The sequence below is a fragment of the Penaeus vannamei genome, chromosome 18, assembly GCF_042767895.1.
Source record: "Penaeus vannamei isolate JL-2024 chromosome 18, ASM4276789v1, whole genome shotgun sequence".
Taxonomy (NCBI): Eukaryota; Metazoa; Arthropoda; class Malacostraca; order Decapoda; family Penaeidae; genus Penaeus; species Penaeus vannamei.
In genome coordinates this window covers 37,790,415-37,809,427 of record NC_091566.1, presented here as the reverse complement: position 1 = coordinate 37,809,427, position 19,013 = coordinate 37,790,415, and the positions used below count along the sequence as shown (strand labels likewise).

At 45.3% G+C, this 19,013-nt stretch overlaps 1 protein-coding gene across 24 annotated transcripts in view; it reads left to right on the top strand.

Moving 5' to 3' along the window:
* The window catches only part of LOC113808002 (muscleblind-like protein 1), a 575,352-nt gene that overhangs the window by 30,819 nt on the left and 525,520 nt on the right, over positions 1 to 19,013 (top strand). For all 24 annotated transcript variants that reach the window (XM_070133277.1, XM_070133275.1, XM_070133286.1 and 21 more), the window contains one exon: positions 8,687 to 9,363. In XM_070133277.1, coding sequence (XP_069989378.1) covers positions 9,154 to 9,363 — 210 coding nt within the window. In that variant the 5' untranslated portion in view covers positions 8,687 to 9,153. The remainder of the gene's footprint in view (positions 1 to 8,686; positions 9,364 to 19,013) is intronic.

The window sequence follows — 19,013 nt, the reverse complement described above, 5'->3', positions numbered from 1 at the left end:
ATTGGGGGTGGGGGAGACGAGGGAGAGGGAGACAGGGTTTGTAGGAGCGGAGGGAAGGGGTGTGGGGAGACGAGGGGGGACAGGGAAGAGGGAGGAGGAGGATGGGGGAGAGGAGGAGGTAGCGGGACCTTGGGACATCCCGGCTGCCGAGGTTGCATGTCCTTGTTTCGTGTGGTGCTTGCCTGGCTTGCGCTGCCTCTCTGGGCTGGGGATTCGGACTCTTCGCCACGTTATTTGTCCTCCTCTTGCCTCATTCTCCTCTTTTTTCCCCCTCCTCGTTACTGTTACTATCATTCTGTTCTTGCTACTCTAGCTCTCCTAATCTTCTCTTCTCTTCCTTTCTCCTTGTCCTCTTTTTCTTCTTCCTCTTCCTCCTTCATGTCCTCCTCATCATCATCATTATCATCATCTTATACTTCTTAATCTTCTCTTCTTATACTTCTTCTTCTTCTCTTCTTATACTTCTTCTTCTTCCTTCTTCTCCTCCTCCTCCTCCTCCTCCTCCTCCTCCTCTTCCTCCTCCATCGCTCCCACCTGGAGACACACCAATCATTTTTTTCTCCTTCCACGTAGCCTATTGACAGACCTTTTCCTACATGTCGATTCTTACCTGAAGTTGGCCCTTTTTTCCCTCTTTTCTCTTAATTGTTTTCATCATCCCTATCACCCTCTCCGTTCCCCCTATCTCCCATTCTCCTTATTCTATTTATCTCTACCACGTTAATACTTTATTTTGAGAGAGAGAGAGAGAGAGAGAGAGAGAGAGAGAGAGAGAGAGAGAGAGAGAGAGGGGGGGGGGGGGAGTGCAGTTGTTGAACAGGTGTGTTTGAGACGAGGAGGAGGAGGAAGCAAGGGGGAGGGGGGGGGGGAGGTACTAGGGAGGGCTCGTATTGTTATACGTGTCATGGTTGCGTAACACTTTCTTACCCAGTCACTTCTACCCCCCTCCCTCTTCTCTCTCTCTCTCTCTCTCTCTCTCTCTCTCTGTCTCTCTCTCTCTCTCTCTCTCTCTCTCTCTCTCTCTCTCTCTCTCTCTTTCTCTTTCCCTCTCTCCCCTCTCTCCTCTTTCTCTTTCTTTTTCTCTCCCTCCCCTCTCCTCTCCCTCTTCCTCCTTCTTCCTCTTCCCCCTCCCTCTTCTCTCTCTCTCTCTCTCTCTCTCTCTCTCTCTCTCTCTCTCTCTCTCTCTCTCTCTCTCTCTCTCTCTTTTTTTTTTTTTTTTTTTTGGGGGGTGTATACGGACATGAACATACACAGACACAAACGCACACTCACTCACTCACTTACACACACACACACACACACACACACACACACACACACACACACACACACACACACACACACACACACACAAACAAACAAACACACAAACAAACAAACACACAAACAAAAATACACAAACAGAAAAAAAAACACATATTAAAAAAATATATATATATGAAGTATATCACATCAACGCATGCATATATATATGTGTGTGTGTCAGCGCGTGTGTGTGTATACCTCGTCACTCCCCCCTCCCTCCCCACCCCACCCCACCCCTACCCCCCGAGTGGCGCCATCCCAGTTGCCACGCATGCTTGCACCTTAGTATCGAAGCCCATAACACGTGCATGGCGACGGAAAGCAGTTTTGTATTAGGTGCATTCATGACCTTCTCGTGTCTCTAGTTATTATTCTTTTTCTTTTCTTTTCCTTTCTTTCGGTTTTAATGTTATCTCTAGTTATTTTCTTTTTCTTTTCTTTTTTCTTTCAGTTTTAATTGTATCTCTAGTTATTCTTTTTCTTTTCTTTTCCTTTCTTTCAGTTTTAATTGTATCTCTAGTTATTCTTTTTCTTTTCTTTTCCTTTCTTTCGGTTTTAATTGTATCTCTAGTTATTCTTTTTCTTTTCTTTTCCTTTCTTTCAGTTTTAATTGTATCTCTAGTTATTCTTTTTTTCTTTTCTTTTCTTTTTTCTTTCATTCCTAATTCATGGATTAGAGGTAGTGGTCTAAGTGTTATAATTCTTCTCCGTTTTGTGAGGTCAATTTTATGTTTTTTTTCCCTCTTTTTTCCGTAGGTTTTTATATAAAAAATATATATATAGATATATGTAGTACATTTTCCTCTGACTTATTTCGTCCTATTTTTTGGTAGTTTTTTATATTAGAAAAAATATATACTTATATATAATACATTTTCCTCTTTTTTCGTAGGTTTTTATGAAGAATATATATATAATACATTTTCCCCTGACCTATTTCGTCATTTTTTATTAGGTTTTTATATAAAAAATATGTATATATATATAGTACATTTTCCTCTGACTTAAATCCCTGAGCCGAACGTGTCATGCAGAGTAGGTGGCACTGTTAATCCCCAGAGTGCCAGTGCTACGTCGCTCCGCTTCCCCGGTGTAACTTCTCACCCCCTCACCCCCACTTCCCCCACTCCCACCCCTCTCTCGGCTTTAGTTCGTGCTCAAACTCTTTCTTTCTCTTTCTTTCTCTTTCTGTCGTTTCTCCGATATCTCTCTCGCTTCCGTGTTCGCTGCTCTCTCTCTTTCTTTCGCTTTATCTCTCTCTCTCTCTTTCTTTCGCTTTCTTTCGCTCTCTCTCTCTCTCTCTCTCTCTCTCTCTCTCTCTCTCTCTCTCTCTCTCTCTCTCTCTCTCTCTCTCTCCTCTCATACGTTTTTCCTTTTCTTTTTTAATTGCCTTTAATGATTAGGCTGATATTAAGTAACACAAAATGTCAGAGCAATGTATCATAACGTAACACACCTGGAATGAAACGGAATTAGGTGTATTTACCAGCTGTTCAATATCTTCTAATCTCCATATTGATGTCAATTCTGGCAGCGGTTTTTTTTCCTCTTGCGACATGAATTCAGTATGTAAATATGTATGTAACGCGCGTGTATACACATGCAACACACACACACACACATATCTGTTTGGATATTGATTACCGTATTTCTGTAACTAACGCGATGTATGAATATATGTATATAATTGAGATCAAAATTAGGCGTTTTTTTCCATTTGTTTATTTATAATCATTATAAGATAAGGAACTAACCTCATAGAAACAAAAAAGTAAACAAAATAACCGTGATTTTATCTTTCTCGTTGATATTACTAAATAGATTCAAAATACCGAGCATCGTTGCTAACCGTATTCGAGAGAACCGAAGCGAGAGAGACAGAGACAGAGAGAGAGAGAGAGAGAGAGAGAGAGGGTTAAAGAGAGAGAGAGAGAGAGAGAGAGAGTTAAAGAGAGAAAGAGAAGCGAGAGAGAGAGAGTTAAAGAGAGAGAGAAAGAGAAGCGAGAGAGAGTTAAAGAGAGAGAGAAAGAGAAGCGAGAGAGAGTTAAAGAGAGGGAGAGAGAAAGAGAAGCGAGAGAAAGGGATGAGTAAACCGTCCCTTTTTAATCCCGATAAATATACAATAGCCATGGTATTCGCCAAAGAACAGGCCGTAATAACCAAGATACCGCTATAGACACGACAGAAGTCCCACAAGTCTAAAAGAAAGAAATGATCATACCGATTTTGAGAAGAAGAAAAAAAAAATGGAAGTCATCTTTATAATCCCTTTTTTATATTTTTTTCTTTTGTGGTTTGAGACCCCTCATATTTGTACCTCATTCTTTATTTTATTTATTTTTTTATATGTGTTTGTATGTGTTCTTTTGTAGAATTTGACTGTATTCATCGTGCCCCTATTATTATTATTATCATTTTTTTTATTTATTTTTTTTTATTATTTATTATTATTATTATTTTTTTTTTGCCTTATCACCTAGTACTCTCTGGTTCTCACACACAAAGCCCGTATATGTAAGAGCGTGTTGAACGATGTCCGCACAGCTTGTAGATACTAGTTCCTCTGCTCGTATATTCTGGCCCTGCCCTCCCACACCCCTCCTTTGGCACCGCCTTGTAGTGGCACTGTGGTTGCGAGAATTCCTGTCCTAAACGGTGTGCTAAGGGAGCTGAGAGGGAGAGTTTGGTGAAGGGAAGGTCCTGTTTTATCTTCCGTGTCCTTTTTTTTCGTTGTTCTCTCTCTTTCTCTTTCTATCTATCTGTTTATCTCCCTTTCTCTCTCTCTATCTATCTATCTATCTCTCTATCTTTTTTCATTGATTTCGCTCTTTCCCTTTCTCTCTCTCCCTCTCTCTCTCTCTCTCTCTCTCTCTCTCTCTCTCTCTCTCTCTCTCTCTCTCTCTCTCTCTCTCTCTCTCTCTCTCTCTCTCTCTCTCTCTCTCTCTCTCTCTCTCTCTCTCTCTCTCTCTCTCTCTCTCTCTCTCTCTCTCTCTCTCTCTCTCTCTCTCTCTCTCTCTCTCTCTCTCTCTCTCTCTCTCTCTCTCTCTCTCTCTCTCCTTCCTCTATCTTTCTTTCTTCCCTCTCTCTCTCTTTCTCCTTCCCTCTCTCTCTCTCTCCTTCCCTCCTCTCCCTCTCTTTCTCCTTCCCTCCTCTCCCTCTCTCTCTCTCTCCATCTCTCTCTCTTCCTCCTTCCCTCCCTCTCTCTTTCTCCTTCCCTCCTCTCTCTCTCTCTTCCTCCTTCCTCCTCTCTTTCTCCTTCCCTCCTTTCTCTCTCTCTCTCTCTCCCTCTCTCCTTCCCTCTCTCTCCCTCTCTCCTTCCCTCTCTCTCTCCCTCTCTCCCTCAGTGTTGTGTCGGGCGTAGACTCACCCAAGTGCCACAATCACATGAAGCTTCGATGTCTTGCCTTATCTTGCATGACGAAAGAACCTTCTCCGACCCTCGCCGTATATATATATATATATTTTCTTATTCTCTCTCTCTCTCTCCCCATCTTCCGATTTTCCCCCTCGCCAGTGATCGCCCCCCCCCCTCACCCTTGTTTTTTGGAATGGTCTTTTGGAGTTTTGTGTATAGTGACTCGGATCTCCGCTGCGCCCCCTCACACCCCCTCACACCCTCTCCCCTCGCCGTCACCCCTTTCCCTCACCCCTCGCCGTCTCCCCTCTCCTCACCCCTCGTCGTCTCCCTTCTCCCTTACCCCTCGTCGTCTCCCTCACACCCTCACCCCTCGCCATCTCCCCTCTCCCTCACCCCTCTCCCTCACCCCTCGTCGTCTCCTCTCCCTCACCCCTCGCTGTCTCCTCTCCCTCACCCCTCGCCGTCTCCCCTCTCCTCACCCCTCGCCGTCTCCCCTCCTCGTCACCCCCTCGTCGTCTCCTCTCCCTCACCTCTCACCGTCTCCCCTCTCCCTCACCCCTCGCCGTCTCCCTTCTCCCTCATCCCTCGTCGTCTCCCTCTCCCTCACCTCGTCGTCTCCCTCTCCCTCACCCCTCGCCGTCTCCCCTCCCCTCACCCTCGCTGTCTCCTCCCCCTCACCCCTCGCCGTCTCCCCTCCCCTCACCCTTCGTCGTCTCCCCTCCCTCACCCCCTCACCCCTCGCCGTCTCCCCTCTCCCTCACCCCTCCCCTCTCCTCCCCTCCCTCCCCCAATCCTTCGAACAGCCGGACTCTCTCGCTTTAATTTTTTTTCACTCTTGGTCTTGTCTCGTAACTAAGCATATTCTGACTCTTGGATCTGACCTGGACTATTTTTTAGATAAAAAAGTGTGTTTTATGTAGGTTTTGAAAAAGGTTGATGTTCCTTTTGTTTTACTAATAGGATGTACTTGCCTAGTAGTACCTGAGCATTCCTTCTCTCTCTCTCTATCTATCTATCTATCTCTCTCTCTTCTTATTCTTATTCTTATTCTTTTTCTAGCACCGGCGTTTTTTCTCCCCATTTCCCTCCCTATTTTTCGATACCCTCCCAACCCCCTCCCCCCCAACCCTCCCCCGCAAAGGAGAATACTTCCAGTAGATATTTTTTTGTGTGTAATTTGGGGCATCTTAAATGACACGCCATTCCCCCGAAACCCAGTAGCGATGGGCCGCTCTTGAGCTGAAAAAAAAATATATCCTCTTCTTGCTCCTCGTCTGTTTTTTTTTGTTGTTTTTTTAAATTATTTTTTGCATTTTTTCAAGAAGTGTGATCAATTTTGTACTCTTTTCTCTGGCCGATGAAATATATATATATATATATTTTGGCATAGCCTATATTTTTACTGTTATCTGTTTTATTTTATTTGTTTTGAAGGAACCGTCTCTTTGAAGATGGCGGCTTCACCTTGTAACTTGGCTGGCCCTTGTCCTAACCTGTGCCATCCCAACCTGTTTGCCACGCCTTCCTTCTCCCTATCCTACCCTCTCTCTACCCACATCTCTATCCTCCCCCTCTCGGCCTCTGCCATTCCTCTCTCTATCCTCTCCTCTCTCTCTCTCCTCATTCTCTCAATCCTTTCCCTCTGTATCTTCCCCCTCTCTCTTCTCTCCTCTCCTAGAATCCCCCTTCCCCTCATTCTACCATGTTCCTTCTCCTTTTCTATCTATCAGTCTAAGTCTCTCCTTCTATCCACTATCCTTACCTCTCTCTCACTGTCTTTTAACTCTCTCTCCCTCTCCGTCTCAGTCTGTAACCCTTTCCCCCTTCCTTCTTCCCCCATATCTCCCCTCTTTCTCCTCCTCATCCCCTCCAACCCCTCTTTCTCCTCCTCATCCCCTCCATCCCCCTCTTTCTCCTCCTTATCCCCTCCAACCCTCTCTTTCTTCCCCTTACCCATCTAACTCCTCTAACCCCCCCTCCCTCCTACCCCCCTCCCTCTGTGACGACGACCAGCTGATCGCTTGTTAAGGCTGAGCGTCCATGTGCTTGGTTGTAGGGCTGGTGGGCTGATCACTGCTGTGTCTTGGGCAGTGCGGGCTGTTGGCTCCCTCCCCCTACCCCTTCCCTCCCCTTTTGTTCCACACCCTACCCCTTCTCGTCCCCTTTTTCGCTTTTTCCCCTACCCTCTTTCACCCCCCCCTTTACTACCCTTCCTGCCCCCTTAGTACCCTTCCCTACCCCTACCCGCCCCTTAGTACCCTTCCCCTACCCCTTCCCCTGCCACCTTATTCCACCCCTCCCCTCATTCCCCCCCTTCCCGTCCCCCTATCCCACTTCCCTTTAGCTTTCCACACAACCCTCTTCCCCCCACACCTTTAGGCTTCTTCTCCCCTCCCCCCCACCTTTGGCCTTCCTCATAAGCCTCCTTCCCTTAGATCCCTCCTCAGCCCTCCCCCCCCTCTCTCCCATCCCTACCCTCTACCTCTCTTTTGCTTGGATCTCTTTTCTGTTTCCCTTTTCCCCCTTTCCTTTTCCTTGTATTCATTTTCTTGTCTTTTTCTGTCCTTTTTGTTCTTGGAGCCGTCTCTCTCTCTCTCTCTCTCTCTCTCTCTCTCTCTCTCTCTCTCTCTCTCTCTCTCTCTCTCTCTCTCTCTCTCTCTCTCTCTCTAATTTATGTATATATATGTATGTGCGTATATATATATATATATATATATATATATATATATATATATATATATATATATATATATATATATATATATATATATATATATATATAATATATATATATATATATATATATATATATAATATATATATATATATATATATATATATATATATATATATATATATATATATATATATATATATATAAGGCTGTATGTATATCTGCGTGTATATTATTCAACTATGTGTATTTGTCCATATCTATATCCATACACACACATATATATATACATATATATACTATGTGTGTGTGTATGTATGTATGTATGTATATATACATTTACATATACGTTTTTATTTAATGTCTATTGATGTATATGCACATGCATTATATATATATACATATATATATATATATATATATATATATATATATATATATATATATATATATATATATACAGATATACACACACATTTACATATACGCCATAATTAAATGTATATTGATATATATGTACATACATTAGGTGTGAGTATATATATATATATATATATATATATATATATATATATATATATATATATATATATATATATATATATATATATATATATATATGCTCACACATGTATGTATATGAGTCTATTAATCTGTCTGGCATCCCCTTCGGCGCTTTCTCTCCCTCTCTCCCTTCTTCTCACGCCCTCCATTAACCTCCGTGAATTATCTCTCCATCTCCACGCCCTCCGCCCCGCCCTGCCCCGCCGCCCCTCCCCGCCCTTGTAGCTGAGAATGAGTAGTAGCGCCCGCACTGCCACGGCTCCCCCGCCCTCCGCCGCCCGCACCCGCCCACGGGGCCGCTGTGAACCTCAAGGGGGACGCGTCTCGTGGTAACCGCCAGCACCGCCCTGGACAGCCCGGTAGCTTTTGGAGTCACGCCCACACGCCGTGGAAGTTGTCTTTGAGTTCCTCGTGGGCGTCCGCGCCCTTTGCCCGTGGCGCGGCGAGCACGCCCGTCATGGATAGCTTTCTTTTTGACTTGTCATTTAGTAATCATTCATTTTTTTAAAGAATGAGGATTTAGATTTTTGAATAGCTGACAACTTCCATTGGCTTCTCTTTTCACCTCCGTGTCTTTGAGATCTGCCGCGAACATTCGCACAAAGGCTTTTTGCAAATGTTCGAGACGCGGTGATCGTTAACGTCAGAGAGAGCGTAGCGTGTGTAGAGTAGTAGAAGCGGCTGTCCGGGCGTGTGGGCGGCGTGGGCGGCAGGCGGGGGCGGTGCAGACCAAGTAGTAGCGCCCCGCTGTGGTTCACCATGTGACGTCGTCCTCTCTCTTGCAGACCCTACCCGGAGAGTGCCTGCCACCTCACCTGACACTCCAGCCAGCCATCAGCTTGCTTCTTTGATCCAACAGCTGGCAGCCACCTTGACCACCACACGCTCGCTTACAAACAAAAACCGTCCTGGACAAATTGTGGTTACCGCTTACTCCCGAGGCTTTTGCTGCTGTGTGGGCTTGTGTCTGTGTCGGTGTAGCGGGTAATGTGGTTAGCCGAGTGACCCAAGAGCGCGCCCGGACCCCACCACCACAAACACCACCACCACCACTTCACCACTTCACCACCACCCACCACATCACCAGCACCGACGCCGCCTGCTCCTCAACTCCTGCCGCTGCTGCTTTCACCGCTGTCGTTCGAGCATTTATTGGAGGCGTGGTGAGACTCCGCCTGGAGTCTCGACTACCGGCCAACTGGATCCCACGGCCGCAGCCGCCGCCGCCGCGCACAGCGCCCCCTACAGCGCCATGGTGAGCCCGGGGGTGCCCAACATGGCAATGGTGAACGTCAACAACTTCCTCAACGTCAAGGATTCGCGCTGGCTCCAGCTGGAGGTGTGCCGCGAGTTCCAGAGGAACAAGTGCACGCGGCCGGACACGGAGTGCAAGTTCGCTCACCCGCCGCCCAACGTCGAGGTCCAGAACGGACGCGTCACCGCTTGCTACGACTCTATCAAGGTAAGTGCCGCTGTCACGTCCTGCTTTTCAGAGTGTGAATGCGGGCCAGGTTTCCGGGGCTGCTTCACCGGGGTTGACGGGCCAGCCGGCCCTCGTGGCACTCGGAAACCCCCGAGCCGAAGGATAGGGAAGGCTGCTGCCAAATGACCAGTAATGCAAAGAGAAAATTTCAACCATAAAACTCCAAGCAAGCGACCGCATTGCCCTTCGATCTGGAGCGCTAGCCCGTCCATCGGTGTCAGCGCCCCTTCCCTCCGCCGGTGTCAGCGCCGGTTCCCTCCGCCGGTGTCAGCGCCCCTTCCCTCCGCCGGTGTCAGCGCCGGTTCTCTCCGCTGGTGTCAGCCCCTTCCCTCCACCGGTGTCAGAGCCTCTTCCCTCCGCCGGTGTCAGCGCCGGTTCTCTCCGCTGGTGTCAGCCCCTTCCCTCCACCGGTGTCAGAGCCTCTTCCCTCCGCCGGTGTCAGAGCCCCTTCCCTCCGCCGGTGTCAGCGTCCATTCCCATCGCCGGTTCCCTCCGCGGGTGTCAGTTCTAAATCCCTCCGCCGGTGTCAGCGCCGGTTCCCTCCGCCGGTGTCAGTGTCCATTCCCTCCGCGGGTGTCAGTTCTAAAGCTCTCCCCCGGTGTCAGCGCCGGTTCCCTCCGCCGGTGTCAGCGCCCATTCCCTCCGCCGGTTCCCTCCGCGGGTGTCAGCGCCCCTTCCCTCCGCCGGTGTCAGCGCCCCTTCCCTCCGCCGGTGTCAGCGCCCCTTCCCTCCGCCGGTGTCAGCGCCCCTTCCCTCCGCTGGTGTCAGCACCCCTTCCCTCCGCCGGTGTCAGCGCCCCTTCCCTCCACTGGTGTCAGAGCCCCTTCCCTCCGCCGGTGTCAGCGTCCATTCCCATCGCCGGTTCCCTCCGCGGGTGTCAGTTCTAAATCCCTCCGCCGGTGTCAGCGCCGGTTCCCTCCGCCGGTGTCAGTGTCCATTCCCTCCGCGGGTGTCAGTTCTAAAGCTCTCCCCCGGTGTCAGCGCCGGTTCCCTCCGCCGGTGTCAGCGCCCATTCCCTCCGCCGGTTCCCTCCGCGGGTGTCAGTTCTAAAGCCCTCCCCCGGTGTCAGCGCCAGTTCCCTCCGCCGGTGTCAGCGCCAGTTCCCTCCGCCGGTGTCAGCGCCGGCTCCCTCCGCGGGTGTCAGCGTCCATTCCCTCCGCGGGTGTCAGTTCTAAAGCCCTTCCCCGGTGTCAGCATCGGTTCCCTCCGCCGGTGTCAGCGCCGGTTCCCTCCGCCGGTGTCAGCGTCCATTCCCTCCGCGGGTGTCAGTTCTAAAGCCCTCCCCCGGTGTCAGCGCCGGTTCCCTCCGCCGGTGTCAGCGCCGGTTCCCTCCGCCGGTGTCAGCGCCGGTTCCCTCCGCCGGCCGGCCTTTACGGCATTCGTCAACGGTCACGTCGCAGCCGCCATGGCGCGCGGACTCGGACAACGAGCGCCGTTCTTCCCGCCAAAATATCCCTCTCGCATGAAACACGCTTCTCCTAATAGCTGCCGCCGGACTATTACGAAACATAAATATCCGAGCCAGATGGTTGGCAAATTAGGAGTAAGAGAACCATTGCGAGCCGGAAAAATAATATCGCAGAAAGTGGCGCGGCGAGAGTAACGAGGCGTTCGTGTGGCGTGTGGTTATCGCGGGCGTTCGTGTAGCCGCCGGATTCTCGCAGGCGCTTGGCCCTCGCGCCATCTTTGTTTTCCTCGCTGAGTTTCCCCGTGGATCGTGATTTTCTGCCTATTAGATGGTATTTCAGTTGCTTGACATTTTTAAAAGCTGTAATGATGATGAGGTCGATAATTATGGGTATCGGGAGTAGTTGTACTAATGGTATTTAATATTATTAGCGGTAGTTGATAGTCGAAATATTACTATTATTACAATACCATTGCTACTACAGCTATCCCTAAAAATACTGCTGTTATTTTTCTAGTTTATTGTGTTGCCGCTTTCAAATAAGCGCGTTATTCCTGTCACAATATCCATTTTATATTTTCATTCACACTTTCGTTGTTGTGGTTTCGCAGTCAACTTTCATGTGGCTCAACTTTCCATCCAGCTTGTAAAAATTATCGTATTTTATTTTACTTTTATGTTATTGTCGTTACTGTTATTATTATTGTTATTATTATTATTATCATCACCATTATTATTGCTATTAATATTGTTATTGTTATTATTGTTATTATTATTATTATTATTATTATTATTATTATTATTATTATTATTATTATAAACATGATGATGGTTGTTGTTGCTATCATTGATGCTGATATTGTGATCATTATTAATGTTATTATTATTTGCATTTTCTTGGGTACTTGCTTATTGGAGCGCAAAACTTCCTTAGTCTCCTAATTTCCCCTCTGGTCCCAAGGGGTCTCTGGGCTGGGACCTCTTTTGCGTTCTCCTTTCTTCCTTCTTCCTTCTTGTGCTTCCTTATTCGCTCTGTCTCTGTGCCTCTTTCTCTGTTTTATTTTCGTGTTTATTCTGTAGGTTATTGTGTGTCTTAGTTTGTTTTTTTTTTCTCTCGTTTTGTTACTTTTTTTCTTTCTGTCTCATTCTCTCTCTCTCTTTCTTTCTTTCTCTCTTTCTTTCTCTCTTTCTCTCTTTCTCTCTTTCTCTCTCTCTCTCTCTCTCTCTCTCTCTCTCTCTTTCTCTCTCTCTCTCTCTCTCTCTCTCTCTCTCTCTCTCTCTCTCTCTCTCTCTCTCTCCTCTCTCTCCCTCTCCCCTCTCCCTCTCCCTCTCCCTCTCCCTCTCCCTCTCCCTCTCCCTCTCTCCTTTCCCTCCCTCTCTCCTTCCCTCTTTCCCTTCCCCATCTTCTTTTCCTCCTGTGTTAGCAACTTTATATTAGTTATGATAAGACGTCAAGCAAGTCTTCGGCGAAGGGGAATTCCCGGCTTTCCTTGGTATTATTATTGTTATTATTATTATTATTATTATTATTATTATTATTATTATTATTATTATTATTATTATTATTATTATTATTATTTTCATTATATCAGTATTTTTTTATTATATCAATATATTATTATCATTATTTTTGTATTAGTGTTATTACTATTACTATTATTATTGTCATTATTACTATTATTATGAAGACGTTATTATTCTTTCGCTTATAACTATTATTTTTTTCTAGTATAATTATTACTATTACTATTGGTAATTATTACAGTTGTTCCTATCGTTTTCATCATTATTTGTATTATTCCCTCTATTAGGTCTATGATTATGATTTTTTATTATTGTTATTGATATTATTATTGCTATTGTTCTTCAAGCAAAAGGTCGTAATTATAGGCACAAAGACCGGCCGTCAGCCCCAGGGGAGTAGGCCCCAGGGGGAGGGGGAGGTGTCAGCAGCCGTCACAGTAGGGGGTGGAGGGGACGTAAGTGGGGGGGAGGGGAAAGGGGAAAGGGGAAAGGGAGAGGAGGGGGGGAGGGAGAGGGTGGGTATAGAAGTCGTGGGAGGGAGGATGGGAGAGGGGGGAGGGGGGAAGGGGGCAGATGAGGAAGAGGTGGGGGAGAGGGGGTTGGGGGAAGCTTCTGAGATAAAAGATTTTTTTTGTTATCGCTAGATGGGTAGGGGAAAGGAGGGGGTAGAAAGGAAAGGGAAGGAGGGAGGATAGGTAGGGAAGGGAAGGGGAAGAGGAGGGATGAGAGGGGGAAGGGAGAAAATGGAAGGAAGTGGGGGGCAGGGGAAGACGGGGGGGGGGGGGGGAGAAGGGGGAGATGTTTAAGTTGTTTCGGTATTTTCTTGCTTTCTTTCTTTCTTTTCTTTTTCTAGTTTTTGGGGGGTGGGGGTGAAGGGGTTAATGGTTTGATTTAATTATTTCTAACTGTTCCTCCTTTATCCTTCTTTATAATGTACAGTTCATTAGCTTTCCTCCCTCGCTGTTCTTCCCAATTTCATCTTCTTTCACCTCCTTTCCAACCCTTTCCTATCCATCTCCTTTTCCATGCGTATTTTCCTGCCATCTCTCCTTTCCCTTCCTTCCTTCTTTCCTTCCTTTCTCTCGTATATTATCTCTTTTTTCTCTCCCCTTTCTCCTTCATTCCCGTACGTCTTCTCCTCCTCCCCTCTCCCCTCCCTTTCTTCCTTCCTCCCTCCCTCCCTCTCTCTTTCATTTTTTCCTTCCTTCCTTTCTTCCTTCCTCCCTCTCTCCCTCTTCTATTTCTTCCTTTCTTCCTTCCTCCCTCTTTCATTTCTTCCTTCCTTTCTTCCTTACTCCCTCCCTCCCTCTCTCTTTCATTTCCTCCTTCCTTCCTTCCTTTCTTCCTTTCCTCCCTCTTCCATTCCTATCTCTCATATTATACTTCTTCCTCTCTTCCTTTCCATTATCTTCGTCGCTGCATTCGCTCCCTGACGGCGAACTCACGACGGCCGGGCGGTGATGGCACCCTTCGTGGCACCGTGGGGGGGGGGGGATAAGCGGGAGTTATGGCATGGCACCAGAGAGGGAGAGAGGGAGAGGGAGGGAAGGAGAGAGGGAGAGGGAGGGAGGGAGGGAGGGAGGGAGGGAAGAAGCGGGAGTTGGCAAAGAAATGGCGAGTCTAATGAGGAAAGATGGTAAAAAGGAGACAGACAGACAGACAGAATAAAGGTGACAACTAATGATAATAACTACTAATGATAAGAATAAGATTTAAAGATAAGAGTACTACTAATTATATCAAGAAGAAAATTAAGAATGAAGATAAGAACATAAAAAGAATGATAATGATAAGAATAAGAATCAAGAAAAAAATACATACAAAATTAAGACCAAGTAGAAGAAAGAAAAGTTCCGCGGATCAAGAGACCAATGATAATAAAGATGATAATAATAATAATAATGATAATGATAATAAATCAGTTTCGCGGAATTAGATAGAAGAGTAACAAGAGACCAAAAATAAGAATAAAACTAAAACAATTTCGCGGAATTAGATACAAAAATAGGAATAAAGTATTTTTAAAAAGTTTCGTGGAATTAGATGCAAGAATAAGAATTAAAAAAAGTTTCGTAGATTTAAATACAATAATAATAATCATAATAATAATGATAATAATAGATAAAACAGTTTCGCGGAATTAGATACAAAAATAAGAATAAAGAATTAAAAAACTTTCGTAGAATTAGATGCAAGAATAAGAATTAAAAAAAAAAAAGATTCGTGGATTTAAATACAGTAATAATAATCATAATAATGATAATAATAATAATAATAATAATAACAGTTTCTCGGAATTAGATACAAAAATAAGAATAAAGAATAAAAAAAGTTTCGTAGAATTAGATGCAAAAATAAGAATTAAAAAAAAAAAAAGTTTCGCGAAATTAAATACAATAATAGTAATAACAATAATAATAATAAATAAATAAAAACAGTTTCTCGGAATTAGATACAAAATTAAGAATAAAAAAAAAAAAAAAAGACTCGCAAATCCGGCCACGATCTCCCCGCGCCGCCCAGCGCCAGCGAGAGCCGCCGCCGACACTCGCCGCCGCCGTCGCCGCTCCTCCCGCCGGGCCCGAGTACTGTCATTAGTCATATTTATCGCCCGGAATCGATGTAGACGATCAGGGAAGTCGCTGTTCGCCCGGAAGTCGCCTCCAGCTGTAAAGAGAAGGGGGTAGGGGGTGGGGGGTAAAGAGGAGGGGTGGGTGGATGGGGGATTGGATGAGGGGTGGTTGGGTGGGGTGGGTAAAGAGGAGGGAGGTGGTTGGATGGGGGAGGGGTCTTGAGAGGAGGGGGTGGTTGGATAGGAGGGAGGTGGTAGAAGGGGGTAGGGACTAGGAGGGGGGTGGGATGTGGTAGAAAGGGGTTGGGGGTAGGGACTAGGAGGGGATGGGAGGTGGTAGAAAGGGGTAGGGGGTAGGGTGAGGGTTGGGGTCTTAGGAGGGATCTGGTAGAAGTAGGTAGGGGACTAGGGGGATGAGGGGGGGGAAGGTGATAGGAGGGGGGTAGGAGGGAAATATGTATTAAGATGGGTGGAATGGAAAGACGAGGCCTGGGGGTAGGGGATAGATAGTAGAAGGGGAAGGGGGGAAGTGGATGGAGACTAAAGGGGAGGGCAGTTGACGGTGAACGGGGCAGGGGGAAGGGAGAAAGGGAGAAAGGGAGAGCTATATGGTCATGGTTCCAGTGTGAGATAGCGTGGGCGGTCGTGGGCGGACGAGATCAGCTGTGTTTGACAGGGTCGCCGGCGGTTGACAGGGTGTTTGGCGCCGGGAAGGGGGGGGGGGGGGAGACGAGTTGACTAATCTAAGGGTGTTTAATGAGAGAAGGGGGAATGAGGGAGATCAGTAAAGTGTTCGAGAGGGATTGAAAGGAGAGAGAGAGGAAAAAGAAAGAAAGAAAGGGAGAGAGGGAAAGAGACAGAGGAAGAAGATAGAGCGAGAAAAACGGAAAAAAATACTCGAAGAGAGAGAAGGAGGAAGGTAGAGAGAAAGGAGGAGGAAAAGGAAGAAAAAGAAGAGGAGGAGGAGGAAGAGGTGGAGAAGAAAATTGCAGGTTGTGAGTATCCGAGAATAGCCTCTATCGAACTGATAGCAATAGTTTGAGGGATGAGGCAGCTGTATTGACGTGATTATGCAGTATTCATGAGTGTTCTTACTCCTCATAGCGTTTACTCAGCTGACATTTTAAAGGCTCATATAGATGGTTTATGGAAGAGACAAAAAAAAAAAAAAAAAAAAAAAAAAAACGGATGGAGAAAAAAAGAAGAATCGAAATTTCTGTTTTCTCTCTCTCTCTCTCTCTCTCTCTCTCTCTCTCTCTCTCTCTCTCTCTCTCTCTCTCTCTCTCTCTCTCTCTCTCTCTTCTTCTTCTTCTTCTTCTTCTTCTTCTTCTTCTTCTTCATCTTCTTTTCCTTTTCTTTTCCAAGAATCAAGAACAACGTCAACTCCAAAGGAAATGATTCTCGTGTGGAATTATTTTCTAAGTCTTTTTTTTTTGGCGAGGTTTGGCGAGGTGTTATTCAGGGATGTTCACGTATAACAATTGTTCATGGGGTTGTTAGCTCTCATGAAGTCATTTCGCGAGAGCCTTTCCTTCTCTCGAATTGGGTGAGGTTGTATCTTCACCGAAAAATACATGCTGGACTCTGATTCTAGGCTGGTGTTGTATTCTTATAGAAAAATGCATTGTGGTTGGCTCTCGTTTGTTGTATCTTTGTGGAAAAAAATGGAGTTTGAGTTTAAGATTGTTGTATTTTAATCGAAAAAAAATATGCGGTGGGGTTCGATTCCAAGAAATTGATTTTTTAAAAATTCTTTTCGGGCAAACATTTGAGTAAAAAAAATATTGGTTATAAGCTAAAATTTGTTATATTATAAGAAAACCCTAAAATTAGCGTATATTATATCCGACCTAATTTTCAAACTGATCATACGATCTTAAAAAAATAATAATAATAAAATAAAATCAAGCATACACACTAATTAAGAAAAGAAATTAAAGAATCAAGAAAAAAAATTAATCAAAAATTGAAAACGTGGTTGAAAAAAAAGATCCTGTCATTCACTAATAATAGTCGAAAAGTCGATAAATAAACTTGGAAACGACTTAGTAAGAATAGAAGGCTTGAATGTTTTGATGTCAAGGGAAACAAGTTATATTCTCTTTCCCATAAGGTAAGCGAGACAGATGGAAAAACAGGGAGGGGTGTAGGTGGGGGAGGGCGGGGGGTTGTCATGTGAAATGGGGTTGTGAGGGAGAGTGAGTGAGGAAGAAAAACAGGAGGGGGGGGTGTAGGAGGTGGGGGGAGAGGGGAGGGGGGGTTGTCATGTGGAAATGGGGTTGTGAGGGAGAGTGAGTGAGGAAGAAAAACAGGGGGGGGGGGGTGTAGGAGGTGGGGGAGGGCGGGGGGTTGTCATGTGAAATGGGGTTGTGAGGAGAGTGAGTGAGGAAGAAAAAACAGGGGCGGGGGGGTGTAGGAGGTGGGGGAGGGGGGTTATGAGGGAGAGTGAGTGAGGAAGAAAAACGGGGGGGGGGGGCGAGGTGGGGGAGGGCGGGGGGTTGTCATGTGAAATGGGGTTGTGAGGGAGAGTGAGTGAGTAAGAAAAACAGGGGGGGTGGTGTAGGAGGTGGGGGAGGGGGGTTGTGAGGGAGAGTGAGTGAGTAAGAAATTTATAAAGAAAGGAATTGGTTAGTTAGGGAGTGAGTGAGTAAGTAGGTTGCGTAGGTTACCTTATAATATCTAGTGAATAATTGTAGGGATGAGAGTGAGTGAGTAAATAACTGAATGAGAGTGAATGAGTAAGAAATTTATAAGGAAAGGAATTGGTTAGTTAGGAAGTAAGTTGGTTGAGTAGGTTATATTCATATATCTAATGAATAAATATAAGGATGGGTGTGAGTGAGTGAGTGAATGAATTAATGAGTGTGAATGAGTGGATTCTCCTCCCCCCCCCCCCCAATATCTAATGAATGAAGGAAGAAAAGAGTAAGTGAGTAAGAGAGTGAGTTACCTTCCAACATCCGTTACATAAAACGTGGTATCCGATTTCGAAATTCGTTTGAAAAAGTTCAGTCGGTACAGAAACTGGATTCACCGCCCTCCCCCCCACCCCCCACCTGTGTATCGAACACCTGGGACGGGAACAGGTGTGTGTGTGTGTTAGTCTTTGTATTGTCTTTGCGTGTGTGCTTGTTTCTGTTTTGGGATTTAGGCTCGAGTTTGTAAGTGTATTTGTGTACGAGCGGTGTTGGTGTAGAAGTTGCAAAATGTATATATATATATATATATATATATATATATATATATATATATATATATATATATATATATATAAAGATTTTGCGGTTTTCCTTAGTTTGCGATTTTTTTTTTCTTTTCTTTTTAGATGACTTAGGATATTTAGTTTACAGTTTCGCAAAATGATAATAATAGTAATAATAAAAATTAGCTAAGTTTCACCGGATTACTTAGAATGTATGGTCTTACATATACTTATGTACTTAAAACTTTACTACCTATAGTCCCAGACCATAAATTTTCCAACGACAAGATAAAAGTAGAGATAAGTCATGTCTATAAAAAAAAAATCATCCTTTCTTTCTCTCTCTTTCGTTTTTATTCTCTCCTTCGTTTTTTTATATTCCTTTCTTCTTCATTATCTTCACGGTGAAACGTATCTTAAAAAAACGTGAGGTTTAAAAGACCCAACCACGAAACAACCTACATGGTAGTTTAACACATAAACCACCTATTTTATACATTTTCTCTGTAATGCGTTTTATTCACTGAATTCCGTTTCCATAAAACCGGCTGACATACCAGTGAAAATGAAGGAATAACGTATCAAAGGGAAAAAGATTGAAAACCGTGATATGGGGTCTTGATATAAAATGGATGGAGGTGTTGTGGTTATATATAGAATCGATATCAGATTGCAAGTATGCACGAGCAATACTTTTGCAAGTACCTGTCCAAGTGGAGGGCGGAGCTTGCGAATCCTGGTATGGAGGTGTTAAGTGATGAGAAGGTACGAAGGGGAAGGAAGGGAGGCATAAGAGGGGGAGGAAGAAGAATGGAGGCAATAGAGGGAGAGGAAGACGAATGGAGGCATAAGAGGGAGAGAGAGAAGAATAGAGGCATAAGAGGGAGAGAGGGAGAAGAATGGAGGCATAAGAGGGAGAGAGA